Raw genomic sequence first — 15,858 nt, forward strand, 5'->3', positions numbered from 1 at the left:
CAATTAGGGAATGTCTTCTGCATGTTAGTTTTTAAAAAATGCAGTTATATGACTTAAAAACTACAAACTGTTGCATTTCTTTAGATTATTGTTATTTAAGGAGACAGGATAATTATTTATTATATGCATATATTTCTTGGAAACTTAACATGCATGAGATTTTTTTTCTCAGGAGATTTTGAAAATAACATATAGCAAAAAATAAATAAAACTGAGTGGGCAGCCTTGTTTTCCCCTTTATTTCTCAGCAGATGGTGTGAAGTGTCAGCTGACAGCTCAGAGAGAGGCTCGGTCCCTGAGGCTGCTCACTCTCTGGCTCCCGCTCTCTACTCTATATCTCTCGCTGACTGACATCTCCATGCCTTGCAAACATAATTCTACAATAGCGTCATGTTAGACATGGTGTAATAAACCACTTTAAACATCATGCCCACTGGATAGACAACAAATAAATGCTGCTGACTGTATTGTACTGGGTGATTGACTACTGGCAGAATAAATATATAAAATAATATGGTAAAATGATAATAATATAATATACAAATATACAAGTATATATTTATATATACAAGTATATATAGTATATATAGTATATATATTTATTTTCTTAAAAAAATAAAATCTTTAATTTTTTTTTTGTGAAGCTGCTTTGGGACAATGACCATTGTTAAAAGCGCTATATAAAAAAAATTGAATTGAAAAATTGAATTTACAAGTAAAAACAGCATTAGTTGCCTGGTTTTGGCTCAGTATTGAGACATCTTTTTTTTTTAGAGATTGTTAAATAGAAATGAAACTATAGAGATTTTTAGGAATCTGACCCCAGAAATGTTAGGTTTAATGTGCTCCTTAAAACCCATGCAATAGTTTCCCTCTTGCAGCAAGGGTTATTAAGTAATTGTAAGACTTATCATTTTTGGCCATGGAATACAAAAAAAGATCAAATAAATAACATATACCACACACAGTTTAGAATTACATCACATTGCTTAGGTTCAGCAGAGATTTATTTCAAACACATTTTATTTAAGGCAATGAAAAAATGTGGTATGATGGAATACGATGGTCCAGCAGTGCGTTGTTGGGTGTTTCATTTCAGCATACAAGGTATGAAATGCTTCTTTCTTGCTGAAGGGAGCTTCCCTATTCTCTTCTCCCTCTGCCCATTTTAAGCCAGGAGACAAACTCCTTGGCTGCCTGGTCCTGCATGTATGTGCTCACATCGCTGGTGTATGTGCCATCTGCATGCCGTCTTGTGTGGAAACTAATAAAAATAAAAAACTTCGTGAAAGTTAATTTATACCAATAAAAAAACTATAACCTGTTAAGAGTTATAAAAAAATCAAACATAGCTGTACCAAAATAAACATTTGAGCTAAACACTCTACAAGAAACAGATAACAGACAGTTTTAAAGTTTTAATGATATAATTTAAATTTGTTTTAAAATGCTAAATCTTCATTGTTGTTAAATAGCAATATAATTATATTTAGCTTGAGCAATGTTCAATGGAAAAGATTCGACACTTACCCACTTCTCTTAGAGTTCATCAGCCATTGTATGAAATCCTGTGCTCTTCTGGTCTCCAGATATTTGCTGTAGTCATTTGAAAATGTTCCTTCTGAGTGCCTCTTCATGTTTGTTGGATTAATAAATAGTGTGTCTTCTAACATTACACTGAAAAGACATAACATTAACAAAAATGGAAAAAAAAATCTGAACTTTATATTTTATACACATTTTATTTGCATTAAATTACATTTTATTAAAACAAATTCAAATAAAATAAAAGAAGCCAAATCTAAAGCAAAATCTTTCAGTCTCACCTGGAATTTTCCTCTGTGTCCTCAATGGGAATTTGCCAACTGCTTTGTACAATGATGAGGAGTAAAAGTCCAGCCAAATACAGGATGCTTTTCATTTTGCTCCCTAAAAAGTAAAAATCACACGCAATACTTATTCTAAGTATCAAATAAATCACCCTTAAATATAGCCTGCATAATAAGTTTTTAACAAAGGTAAATCCTTCGATATTTGTTCCTACCTGTAGATCGACTGCTTAAAGGAAGAAACAGAAGGATGTAGGAAGAGAGAGGGTGATGGTGTCCGCTGGCGTCTTATCAGGCTCCCTTGTCCCCTCCTGGCACAGTGTGTCTTATATAGAGAAACCCATCCATTGACAGGTAGCTCTGGTAACACACACACATGCACGCACACATGCACACACTTGCACGCACATGTACACCTACCTGTTACTCTCAATCCATTAGTCAAGACTCCATTTCAGTGCACTGGACATATTTGCAGTGTGACAAATGGGATGCGGCAATGTCCATACAAGCTAAAAAACTGTCACTAGTGAGGAGAGATCAAACATGATTCCAGCCTGACAAATAGAGTGATTCATTTCAGTTTCCAGGAAATTGAGTACTTTCCACTGAAGTAAGTGTGCCTGACTGACTGGAAGAATGAACACATTGTTTTTGGTTTTAAGCTTTGTAAATATTGGACAATGAATGTCTCTTTGGGCCCTTTTGGTGGTTCAGCATTAGCCCATAGTATATCTTTGGCTTATATTTGTCTGAAAAAAAACATTTTAAAGGTAATATGTACTGTAAAGTTAATATTTCTGGAATATATTTACATAAATCCTAAATGAGCATCTAATGCCGCTAAGTACAGAATCTGGAATTTAAATCACTACACTATCCATTCTAACCTTATAGTGCTGTTACTATTCATACATTCATTCATTCATAATTATTCTGTGGAAGGTTGCAGTGCTGTTGGAGCCCATATAGCGGCAACACTGTGCAAAAGACAGTACTGTACATGCACACACATTCATAGTGATTTATGTGGATGGAAACCCCCATAGACTCCGGGAGAATATGCAAAACTCTACAAACAGTAACTGGAAGTCAGCATCAAATCAGGAACGCTGTAGCTTTCTCAATGTTCACTGGTCCACCACGCCACTTGCTGTAACTATAATTATGTTCAATACACATTAAAGCAACATTTAAAAGTTTGGACACATTTTTAATTCAATGTTTTTTCTTTATTTATTTTCTACATTGTAGAACAACACTGAAGACATCTAAGACATAAAAAAACACATTTTACATTATTTAAATAAGTAAAGAGAAAGAACATTCCATCATTACTTTAAAACATGAATATCAGTCCTTGCGGAAAATTTAAGAGAAAGAAAAATCTACAGTATCTTTAATGCAACTTCAAAAATTATGATGAAACTGGCTCTCGTGGTGACTGTCCCAAGACTTAACTCTGCTGCAGAGGATCAGTTTCTTTAGAATTACCAGCCTTAGAAATCTCCAATTAACAGCACCTTAGATTTATATTAAATTGTTGCAGAGCTCTAGTAGCAGATACATCTCAACATCAACTGTTTGGATGAGATTAATTCATTATTTGTATGCCTTTATCATTGTTCTACAATTTAGAAAATAATTAAAACATTTCATTAGAAGGTGACCAAAATTTGGATTGCTAAATTAACTAAATACAATAATAATAATAATAATAATAATAATAATTATATTAATAATAATAATGATGATGATGATGATGATGGTAATAATAATAAAATTATTTCTTTCATTTATTATGTACTATTAAAGAAATGAATTGTTACATGAATTTGGAAGACAAGTGTTAACCCACTGATGGGACAGAATGGTTGCACTGTAAAATGAAAGATTGAATATGATTGTAATGGGAACATACATAGTTCTCTAAAATGCAATTACACACTATACCCAAGAACAGGAATCTGGGCTATAAAGCGCACAGCTTTATCAAACTGGAAATATATGGACATTGGAACAACTTTTTCGATTTCAAACTATCCATACTTTATATGCCCTCAGAGAAAAGGTTAAATGCATAAGATATATGATTATTATTATTATTATTATTATTTATTTATTTATTCATTAATTTATTTGAACATTCAAAGACATACTTGGACAGTCGAAAACCAAGTTAGAATACATATTGAATTCAGTGCAAGTGATCCCTCGAATAGCACAGCCATCACAATCAGTGTCATGTTTACTGTAGAGCCATAATATTTCGTACATATTATAAAAAGACATGCAAATGGTATTTAATATATAGCAGTCATGTTTTGCTTGATCAACAAAGCAAAAATCTAACAATAAAAAAGGAAAGGTAAAATGAATATTCAGCATAAAAAACTGCAATCGAACAGTATTCAAAATCTCAATTTGTTAACATTTTTGTATAATTTATATACATATGTGTCATATGGTTTTTGTTTACTACAAATTTCCTGCAATTAAGGTGATTATTTATGTATTTTTAGAAAAACACTTTTGAAGAAAGTGACTGAGGTGTGTGTAGAGGTGATAGCGGGCCCTGCCAGACAGACCATGGTCTTTGTCTGTGTACCACTGTAAGAAAAAAGAAATACGGGTGAGTGACCACAGAATACTCACATATGTGTGATTTAAATATATCTAGCATTTTAAACAAATCTTATTTTTATTTTCATGCTATCTTAAAATCTGGTCACATATTCTTCTTACACTCACCATTGCCTCAAAGTCTACTTGTTCCTCCACCAGGGCTTTGGAAATTTGAGCAGCTTGCTGAAAATGGACATTATCTAGAAGAAAAAAATATATACAAATACAAATAGACAATATGTTATGGAAAAACGTTGAAATGTTAAGAGAAATAGTAAGGATTTGCTGAAACAATGAAACATCAGTTGCAAGATTAGAAGCAGAATACATGGCACGTGTTTATATTTGTACTTGACAGCTGTAGTGAACACTAAAGCTTCAAAAGTATACACTTATGCTTTACTCTAAATACAATTATTTATAATGAACCGTAAGGAATACCGTCTGCAGTGCCATGCACCAGCAGGTACTGCACTGATTTAAAATTCTTTGCTCTGCCAGTTACTGTGGAGTTCTGCAAAGGTAAAACAGGAATGAATGGTAACAGAAGAGCATTAGTCTGGTAATAAATCTCTTTTAAATACAAATGATGTGAGAAATGTGAGCTCTTACATTATAGCTGTCTAAATTATCCTGAGGGCGATGCATGTATCTCTCAGTGTACACAGCATCTGGAACATAGCATCTTTCAGAACATGCCTAAACCTGACAAAATGTTACACCATCATATAATAACCAACAGGCTACAGTACTCCTATTAAAAATCAAAAGACATACCATAATATTCCCACTTTGAAACAGGAGCTACAGCGATTCCACACTTGAGCAAGCCACTCTTTGAGCCCAGAGCCATGGAGGTCACATAGCCACCATATGACTACAACAGAAAACAAACCTGTGCTACTACAATAATTATTTTAATAGATGTTTTCAGCAAAAATCTTTACAGTATATTCTACAATTAAAAAAAGAAACTATTCAAAAATCAATGCATGTTTTTGTAGAACATTTTCAGTAATAGGCCATCTGTCATCTATGTTTTTAATCCTTGTCTTAATAATAGTTAGTATACTTAATGAGAACACTTACCCATCCCCACATTCCTATTCGCTCTTTGTCTATAAAACCCATATCGATGAATTTCCTACATAGAAAAAATAAGATTTTCAACACTAAGGCTATGAAGGTACACAAAGAGACACAAAACAAAATAGACTTAAAGGGTTAAACTCATTAAAGCTATAGACAATAATGATGTAGGCTGCAACTGTAACAATTTCAAGACTGCAACAATTTCAATTTTATTTTTTTATTTAATTTTTCTATCGTATTTCTTTTATTCATATTTATTACTTATTATAAGCTTTAATTCTCTTTTTAAGGTCACTGGCGGTCGTGTAAGCATTTCACTACATTTCATACTGTGTATGACTGTGTATGTGACAAATAAAATTTGAATTTGAATTTGAACTGTTAAATACAAGACAAGTTTAAGGCCAGGACTAGCCAAGATTGAATGAAGACTAAGTGTTGATCCTAACCATCACATACATGTTGTGAAGCACATTCAAATATGTAACACTTCTTGTCAAATTTTGTGAATATCAAAAGGAAAGTCAATATGACCATTATTTTTCACCAAACCCCTCAAGACCAAGCCAATTTTAAATCAAACAATCAGTCCGGAGACCTACTAAGTATCTTTGTGGAATGTCATGCAACTTCTTAAATCAGCCAAGATTCATTGAGTTCACTTTCTATAAATCTGTCCAACTTTCCCCCCTCTTTTATCCTGAATTCATGCATTATGTAATATGCAGCTGTTTCACCACCTGCTTTATCCTGCTCTGCTAGACTTAGACAGGTTTAGCATTTAGTGTGGTCATACTGTGTCTCTTAAGCTCACCTCACAGCTGAGATCTGATCTTCCACCTCATATGTGCCCAGCCGCTCGTAGATTGCATGCATTATTTCATCACCTTGGTAACCGCTTCCTCTTCCATCAAAGCTAGCAATGATGGCTTTCTCTGTGCTGCAGAGGTACGTGGCCCACTCCAGCCTAAATTTATATTCCACATACTGACTTGCTGGACCTGCATACCTTTAAAACACAAAACTTCAGTCTGAAACTTTTCAAGAATTTTCAAGGCCTTTTGCACGTTAATTATTTTGGCTCATAAATTTTAATTAACAACTATAACATTCAACACACTTTCATCGTTCATGCAAGCAAAAGAGTAGAGATTTGGAATAAATTAGGCATCAGAATAGACATTAGCCATTTTCTAAAAATATTTAAACCAGTTTGACCATTAATTTAGGAGAAAGCGATGTTTCCCATGACGCCAGACATTTGACACATCACAGCCAACACATTTAATCACAGCACCTGTTCCTGAACTGCAAACATTGGCATGGAAAAAATAGACTTTATCTGATATTGTTGTTGCTAAACACACAGCAGGAGAACAAAACAATGGATAGACAAATATAAATGTAGAACTTACACTTGAATCAGGAGAGGATATTTTTTGGATGCATCAAAGTCAGGAGGAAACATCATCTGGTACCATAAATCTGTTATGAATCAAAAGGTATTCTACATTTACATAATAATATTTATGTATTATTAGCATACTGTACTTAAAATATTGTATTGTCTGTGAAGAAAATATTACTCTTACCAAATCCTGCTATTTTTAATGTGGCACGTTTTATAGTTGGCATTAGAAGCTCTGTATTTAGGATTTGTTCCAGCTTTTTGTTGTCTTCAAGCACCTGGATTTCTAAAAAAACATCAAGTAGTCTTTAGCTATCAGGGATTTATCTTTTATTTGGAAACTAGTTTTATGTATACACCATTCCTGCTCTGTCGTGATGTCATTATTATGGTGTTGCGGTGGCTTAGTCACCTTGCCCCCCCCAGAGCCCGGGTTCGATTCCCGTCTCTGTGTGCATGGGGTTTGCATGTGCTTGGTGGGTTCACTACAGGTGCCCGAGTTTCCTCACACAGTTCAAATTAGGCTAACTGGCGTTCCCAAATTGCCTGTAGTGTGTGAGTGTGTGTATATATAGGAATAAAGCAATATAGAAGATAAGTGTGTGAGTAAGAGTATTATTAGTGCCATGATTATTATATTATGGAAGTGGCTCTAACATTGTTATTTAACAAATTAAACACATAAACACAAATATAATGGTGATGCATTCTTTGAGGAGATGTTCATTTACAATTTATGGTAGGAGCAAGCATTTTGCACCGCAGTGGTTCGAAACCCTGTTCCTGGAGGTCCCAATGTCATGCACATTTTGGTGTTTTCCCTGCTCTATTACATGCACTTCAAATAAGATGAATGAAAATGAGATTAAGTATTTGAACAGTACAAAAAGTTGTGCTGGAAGCTAAGGGAACAAAATTTGCAGGGCACAAAAATTGGAGGAATACATTTATTTTATTATCTTTCAAAGAAAAAAGAGAGGCTGGTGATCTTTTTTTAAATACTATTTATAGCTGCTACAATGTAAGTGCTTCATAAGTGTGGCACATATGTAACTGTAAGCAATTAGAATTGTATAAAATACAAGGTTAATTACCACATAAAAATAAATTACAAATAAAACAATCTACTGAAGCTAAATAACAACAATACCCCATCATGTTTATTTTAACCTTATGTAATTAACATCCTCACCTTTACTAGATCCTCGATTGTCCATAAGTGTAAACATGGGCAGTCCTGGTCCTAAGTAGAAGGAAGAAAATGTATTTATGGGCAGTAATTTATAAAATAATATATTACTTTATGTTTCCATTTTTTTCAATAAATTTATGTCTAATATTATTTTATATTTATCTAAAATAGTTTAATGTAGCAGCAGGTGTGAGAGCGCAGGATACGATGCGCACTAACCATAGCAGTCCATGCGGAAGTAAGCAGCATTTTGGCTGAAATACCCTGAATTGTACTGGCACCTGTCCTCATAGAGTGAGCAGGTGAGGCATTCAGCGGCAGAGTGACTATGACTTGTGCTGAATGATATCCTGGTTCCACACAAAAACAGACATATGTCAATGTCATGAAGTGTGCTAGGTATTAACTGCACAATAATTTCACAGCGGTTAAATTGAATAATAAACCCAATTAAAAAACAGCATTAACTAATGTGTCACTAATACAGAAATTTAGAGGCAATTACACAATTACAGTATAACACCTGTTATTTTTCTGTGCTATCCAGAAACAGAATTTACTCACTTATAGAGGTTCCTCTGGCCTGGCCTTCCCATATACTCATTACTAACATAGTATCTATGATGAATAGAATAAAAAAAGAAAATAAATTAAACTAACTGATAGGCTTGTTCTCAAAACAAGCAATCTAAAAATAAATCTAGCATTTTATAGCACTCACATGGCATCTTTGGTTAATTTTGATATATAGATTACTTCCCATTTGCCTGAGGTTACTGGTACTGCTTTGCCCTGTAGAAGAAAAAAACATACAAACATTACCATGATGAATGTTATTAGATGCTCTCTATAACTTTATTCTGCCCTACGCTTTACACATACACTCAGAGGTCTCAAAAAACCCATCCCAGTTCTTAATTGGACACAGTGTTACATAATGCACTGGGAGCTAACACTCATTATCAAGAATGTAAATTTACAACTTCAAATTACACCATATGGCTAGGGCTTCTTCTCCTTATGCTTCAGGAAATTGCTTATTTCTTGCTTCTGAAAGTAACTTAATTAACAGGATTACTCACTTCCTTGACCAGATATAATAATGCCATTTATACCAATTAAAGGTGTCTGTAATTGGGTTTTACAGAGCTCAAGTATCAAATGGCAAGGTGACCCTGCCTGGTATTTCCATATGTAGCTCCATTTTTTTTTATTACATACAGTAAACATCAAACTACTTTCATTTTGAAACTACTAAATAGTACATGTAGTTACTTACATCCTTTACATAGTGGAGATGTTTGTAGCCGTTTGCATCGCTTATCACCTTGTAGAAACTACTGTTGTCTGCGGCAAAGATAGGAGCTGAAGGGATGTACTGAGAAACAGAAAGAGGTACGAAGAGCTGTTAAGCATATTTTCACTGACTGCTGAGATTTTATCGGTTTATTTATTTTTTGATCATATAACAAAATAAACTTACCCGACCAATCCAGCCAGTCCTGCTGTTTTGCTCAAATTTCTGTAGGAACACATTGTTTTTGTAATAAATGCATTTTACTGTATATCAATGATAGCAATGGCTTTCAAACAACAAGCAAAAAAAAAAAAACCCAAAAAAACATATAACCCCATCCTATGATAAATGTATGAAGTGAATTATACAGCAACAACCATACAGTACTTAGTAAAACTATTTGGGAACATATCGTAATATGTCACAAGTAGAGTGATAAAGTTTGGATCTGCTGGCACATCATGGAGGTTTAAGCAGTTGTGATCCTTTTCCAGTATTACTAGCATTGAAAATTCGGTAAAGAATTTGAATATTTGAATATTTAAAAAAGATTTTTGAGTAGTTTCCACATTGGTAATGCTAACAAAACATTATGTAAACAGCTACAAATTGTGAATATAATGTGTGCCACATCTGCTGTGTTTAAATTATCTTAGTTGTGATTCTAGACAGCTTTACTTTTACCATATACAAAAAAAAACTACCAGACTTTTACCAGTAGAAATACACTGCCTGGCCAAAAACCAAACAAAACATGGATTTAACTAAGCAAATAGTTAAGAGTGTCATTGGATAATTACTACAGTCATTCATATGGTTCAGCTGGCATCAAGTTAGTTAACCATATCTGATACAGTGAGTAACATTTCATTTATTAAACAATCATGAAGACATCTCCTGTGGTTGTGGCAAAGATGTTACTTTGTTTCAGAAGAGTCAAATTATTGTCCCGATTAAAATGATCTCTGTTTTGGTGGAATAAAGGGTATCAGTAAGGTCAGGTTTCTTAACAACTATCTCTTTCTATCTGTTTCTGCCTCTCTGTCTCTTTCTCTGTGGCTAAAGCCTTATAAGAGATGTAACAGACCGTTTTTTCATTCCAGTTGGTCCCATCATAGTCATATATCTGAAGGAGAACCTGGTCTTGCCTGCGTGTAAGCCACTGCACAGCAATCCGCTCATCAGTTACCCATGTTACTGAACTCAGGTAATGATCACTAAACAAAAGTCACAAAACAAAAAGTTATAGACGCATCTTAAGGTATTATTCTTAAGATAAGGAAAAAAAAATTGAAAATTATAAATTCTACCATACCCTCCCCTGAGGGTTTTGGGCACCATCACCTCTGAAGAAATAGATGCCGTTGAAACATCAATTACAAACAGCTTGGCTTTTGGAATATTGGAGCCAGCCTTTAAAAAGAAACACATACAGTTATTTGTGGGTCACACACTGAGTGGCTGACAAACAAAATTACTCTGCATTTTCATACCTTGGGATAGGGGACAACCATTGTGGTGGGGTATTGCCCATTTCCATACAAAGAGTATTCAATGGCGTGAACATCTGTGTCATTAATCTGCACATAGGCCAGGTACTTTGCAGTAGGAGACCACCACATTCCCTCGTTTGATACAAACACCTCCTCTGGGAAGCATAAGGACACCTTGCTGATTATTACCTTGCTAAAATATTATTAGATTTAAATGAATTGATGAATTAATTAACTACAAAAAATATAGAAATATCTATGTACACAAAGATAAACAGGTGAATGGACAGGTGGATAGATCCAAGGATAAATAGATGGATGGGAATAAATGAATATGCATGTATAAATGGATGAATGATAGATTGGTACATGGATAGATGTAGGGATGCCATTACACACAGATAGATAGATGGATGGATGAATAGATGGATGAACAGACACATTAAGAGATGAATGGATGGATATATGTAAACTAGTAAGTTTGGTAGTAGCGGTATAGTAGAAGAGATTGGTGGATAAGAGATGTGCCTGTATACATGGACGGACTAATTGATGGAGAGTTATGTATAAACATGGATGAATTGATGGATGGATGGGTAACTGACCTTCATAAGACCAGTCTGGTATTCCATTAAGGATCTGATTAAATTGTCCATCCTTAGTCGCTTGTTTAGACTCAGCAGTAGGATTTTGCTTGATGTAAATGTTATAATTCCACACATATGCCTAACAAAAAGAAATGTATTAGAAACAGTGTATTTCACATAGCATCAATGTAATACTAAAAACAACCTGTACTTTCTGAGCAGTCAAATATGCAAATTCTGTCTCACCATTGTGTTCCCCACGGGTGCCCACAATAATAGCTGGATGTCTTCAGGGAGGTAAGTAGGTGTGATGAAAGTCCTGTACAAGACACAATGACAACAATTAAATTGTATTGTACAATATATTACATGAAGTCTGCAGTACATATAATATACTATTTTAAAATAGAATATATTTACTATTACAGTAAAAATGATTGTGCTTACTGATTCTCCATATCATATAAAGAATATGAGGCTGTAAATGAGTGTCTCCATTGCTGTCAAAATAATGCCATTTCAGCATCAAAAATGTTACTGGTTTCCTTTTCCAAAAAGCAACATTTTTATAACTGTAAGATGTTTGTAATGTTTGATTACCTTGGAATAGTTGCTTTCCAAACAGACAAATTTCCTATCAGCAGACACAATGTAATCTGTTGCATCCACCTGGGCCTACAAAACAAATCATAACTAAAATCAATTAACAATGAATAATGCTATGGAAAAAAAAAATCTAAAGAGTATCATGGAGAGGCATCTTACAAATGTTGAGTTGCTCAAGTATAATGAATTGGCCATGGTCTCTACATTATGCAAATACACATTACCATCCTTGCTTTTGTGGAGATATTCATTGTCTGTCAGAAAGCAACATAAAGGTAAGACCATGGTTATAATATCTGACACAGCAATGTGTGTGCCATAACACTGGTTTTAATTAAAGTAAAACTACTTCTTCTGCACAGCCTTGAATTCTAAATTATAATAAGTTAATAAATAAAACTGATCATTTTAAAGTTCATTGATTTATTGTTTACAAAGCCAAGGCAGTTTGTAATGCCATAATTGTTTCCTCTGCAATCCTATGCAAAAAGTTTAATATAATTACTGGAAAAGCTAACAAAAATACTTTACCCCCCCCCCCCTTTCTTTCTTTTTTTTTTTTTTTTACTTATACATCAGCTGTAACTGTGTGGTAAAAAAAAAAAAAAAAGATCTTGGTAAACATGTCCGTTTTTAATTTGAGTACCTTACCTGAAATCCACCGTAAATTATAGGTTTGATACCTAATAGTATCATTATAAAAGTCGTCAAATGTGAAAGTCCTCTTCGGAACCGAATTGCTCCCTAAAACAGGAAACAAAAATATTTTAAACCAGGAACAGACAGGACTACTGATTGGCCACACGGTGGCGACACTTTGAAGGTTAACTGCATGACAGTCACTGAATTTACTATTCTAAACACAAGCAATTTTAATTAATTTAATATATCCATATCACTCAATGTATTATTATTATTATTATTATTATTGTTTAAAAAATCTAAATAAAATATTGTTATTGTTAAAAAATCATCAGCAAAACTCATGTAAAATATATATGAATTACGCTGTCATTGTTAATCTTCCTTATTCCTTGTACAGGGCCACAGGGGCCTGAAGCCTATCACAGGAGACTTATGGCAAGAGGTGGCGTACACCCTGGACAGGGTACCAATTCTTTGCAGAGCACATGCACTACAGGCAGTCTGGAAATGGCAATTAGCCTAATTAGCATATCTTTGGACTGGACACCCAGGAAACCCACCAAACATGGGGAGGACATACATACTCAGGGTCATGCACATACAGACCCAAGGTGGGAATCGAACTCTCGACCCAGGAAGTGCAAGTCAAGAGTGCAAACCATTATGCCACCGTGCCGCCTACATACACCGTTGGTTTGAGATATATTGCACTAACTGCTTTTAAAATAATAATAATAATAATAATAATAACAATAATAATAACAATAATAATAATAAATGTAAAGAGTAATTTGTATTTAGAAGAAAATTAGGGTAAAAACTCCACTCATTCTTAAACTATAATTTGATATCATCTGTAGAAATAGATTTTAGAAATGTTTCTGTTGTGAAAGCCACAGAATACAGAAAGATGTTATAGATGTTATAGAATATAAATGTTGGGTGGTGTCTATGAACTTATATTCAAGACCATAGTTAAAGTTTTTTTCTAATATATACTGTATTAGTATACTGTACTATAAATAAATTGGCTTTAAAAGCCTCAAGGTCATTATAAGGTCTTATAAAAATGGGCATCTAATTCAACATGCTGGCATACAAAAAAGCTGCATTTTATATTGTTATGCTTAGTGCTAAATGATCAATATTGGAGAAACCTCCAAAGTATTTTTGTTCAACAGAACATGTAGATTTAAGTGTGTTCATTCAACACCATGGGAGGATTCAAATCTCAGATTTGATTCAACACTAAGATTTCACCAAATGCAGGCAGTTCCACTGAACTTACAGTATCATACTGTCCTGCTGACTTGACACTTTGAACACTGAATTATATAAACTTTGTAGAAGGGGAAAGGCAGTATTGTAAGAGATGAATAAACACCGTACTGTATGACTTGATTTTGTGCTGTAAGAGATGATTTAATACTGTAAGAGTTATAAGAGTATAAGCATTTCAACAGTGAATTCCACACCTTCGGTGTAAGAACTGTAAAAACAATGTTTTTTTTTTTTTCAATACAGTAAGAACTGGCTCAGCAATGTAAAATTATTCAATACAGTAAGAACTGGGTCAGCCCTGTAAAAGTTATATAAACATTATAAGAAGGAATGCAACCTTGTAAGAGTTGATTGAACATTAAGAGGTGTGGATTGAATGGAAGAGTTGACTCAGCACTATAAAAGTTGCTTCAACACTGTAAAAGTGAAGAACGCACTGTCTTTAAGTTAGGACCAGGACAGGGATGACAGCCACACTAACACTACTCACTGTTTACATAGATGGCCGTTGGCACCACTATCAGCGTGACGAGCACAAGCGCGCCGATCAAACCTATGCACAGCCTACTGCAGCCCTGGAGGTACATAAGGCGGGTAAACACACAGCAAAAGTTTCTATCGACAGTCAGTAACAATAAAAAAAAAAAAAATTATGAATCAACGTAGTTTCCTGAACTGACCATGCTGGTGCGGAGCTTCAGTCTCTCTCTCTCTCTCTCTCTCTTTCTCTCTACACTCCTGTGGAGTTTCGGGTGCGCTGACGTGGAGGACTTCTCTCTGAACCTCAGGTTAGATCACCAGCACAGACACATACACACTTCAATCACTTATGTCTTGACACCACCCGCGTTGTGTCCGAGTTAAAAAAAAAAAAAAAAAACAAGCTTCCTCTGATGAATCACTGAAGTTCTGGGATGCAGCAGTTAAAAGTTCCCGCTTCCATCACCGCACAGACGCCACCTCAGCGCAAAGTGAGCAAGCGCAGCGACTTTCCGAGCAAGCACAGGAGCTTCCCTCAGCACTACTAGAGCTGAACCAACACTACAGCCGTCATACTCGCCGAGGGGGACATAAACGACTTAAACGACTTAATTAAAACCTGTAGTGAAGTTGACAGAACCCCAGGCTTTCTTTAACAAACATTTGTCCATCATTTACAATCATGATGTTAGCCTACCACTGTTATGAGTCAGTGGTACTGTATGTAATTATCCTATGTGTTATTGACTACATGCATTGCATACACTCTGGAAGAAAAAAATGTTATCTTGATGTTATGTTAAAAGTGATATCACATTTGTATTTCCTTAAATATCACACTCATTATACAGTAATTGCATTCAACTGTAAAATAATTTTACCACTCAGCGATTTACAAAATTGGGGAAAATCTGTAGTATTTTTGGATATTCATTTTCCAATTACAGACCTTCTTAGTTTTAAAACCATGCTATTGGTTGCAAAATCTTTCCCCAAGAATGAACGTGTGCACAGAGCCCACATGGCATCGCATCCAGGGGTTTTGTGCCTTGTGCCCAGTGTTCCCAGCACAGACTACTGATCTACCTCCATCCTGATCAGGAAAATGAAGATAACTATGAATTTCTTTATAGGCATAATAACTCATAAAAGGGGGTTACCACAATTAGAAACTCAGGGCAACCAGCTTTACTTCACAGTCTGCAGGAGGTCCAGGGACCATACCTTGATAACAATGGAAAGCAATCTGCTGCCCCATTTTTTATCTTTTGAAAAGACTGCTCAAGGAATTTTTGTATGATTGTTTTTTTAAAAATGTTTTTA

At 34.6% G+C, this 15,858-nt stretch overlaps 2 protein-coding genes across 3 annotated transcripts; both read right to left on the bottom strand.

The window, feature by feature from the left end:
• Nucleotides 1-968: 968 nt before the first annotated feature.
• On the bottom strand, nucleotides 969-2,117 carry gcgb (glucagon b). 2 transcript variants are annotated; one of them, XM_053497077.1, is made up of 4 exons: nucleotides 2,045-2,117; nucleotides 1,827-1,929; nucleotides 1,531-1,677; nucleotides 969-1,264 (listed from the first exon to the last, which is right to left on the bottom strand). In XM_053497077.1, the coding sequence occupies exons 2-4, from the start codon at nucleotides 1,919-1,921 to the stop codon at nucleotides 1,144-1,146; spliced, it is 363 nt and encodes a 120-aa protein (XP_053353052.1). In that variant the 5' UTR covers nucleotides 1,922-1,929; nucleotides 2,045-2,117; the 3' UTR covers nucleotides 969-1,143. The 2 variants fall into 2 exon arrangements, with proteins under 2 accessions (XP_053353052.1, XP_053353053.1); XM_053497078.1 differs by having other exon boundaries at nucleotides 1,196-1,281.
• A 1,891-nt stretch (nucleotides 2,118-4,008) lies between these two features.
• Nucleotides 4,009-15,010, bottom strand: fap (fibroblast activation protein, alpha). Its single transcript, XM_053496558.1, has 26 exons — nucleotides 14,736-15,010; nucleotides 14,546-14,630; nucleotides 12,781-12,873; nucleotides 12,289-12,383; nucleotides 12,124-12,198; nucleotides 11,971-12,023; nucleotides 11,770-11,842; nucleotides 11,542-11,662; nucleotides 10,937-11,091; nucleotides 10,759-10,856; nucleotides 10,531-10,660; nucleotides 9,630-9,668; nucleotides 9,426-9,524; nucleotides 8,868-8,938; nucleotides 8,711-8,764; nucleotides 8,366-8,496; nucleotides 8,147-8,197; nucleotides 7,139-7,240; nucleotides 6,962-7,031; nucleotides 6,361-6,555; nucleotides 5,544-5,598; nucleotides 5,232-5,331; nucleotides 5,067-5,125; nucleotides 4,896-4,968; nucleotides 4,581-4,654; nucleotides 4,009-4,439 (listed from the first exon to the last, which is right to left on the bottom strand). The coding sequence occupies exons 1-26, from the start codon at nucleotides 14,736-14,738 to the stop codon at nucleotides 4,338-4,340; spliced, it is 2,256 nt and encodes a 751-aa protein (XP_053352533.1). The 5' UTR covers nucleotides 14,739-15,010; the 3' UTR covers nucleotides 4,009-4,337.
• Between the last annotated feature and the right edge of the window lie 848 nt (nucleotides 15,011-15,858).

The sequence above is a fragment of the Clarias gariepinus genome, chromosome 5, assembly GCF_024256425.1.
Source record: "Clarias gariepinus isolate MV-2021 ecotype Netherlands chromosome 5, CGAR_prim_01v2, whole genome shotgun sequence".
Lineage (NCBI taxonomy): Eukaryota > Metazoa > Chordata > Actinopteri > Siluriformes > Clariidae > Clarias > Clarias gariepinus.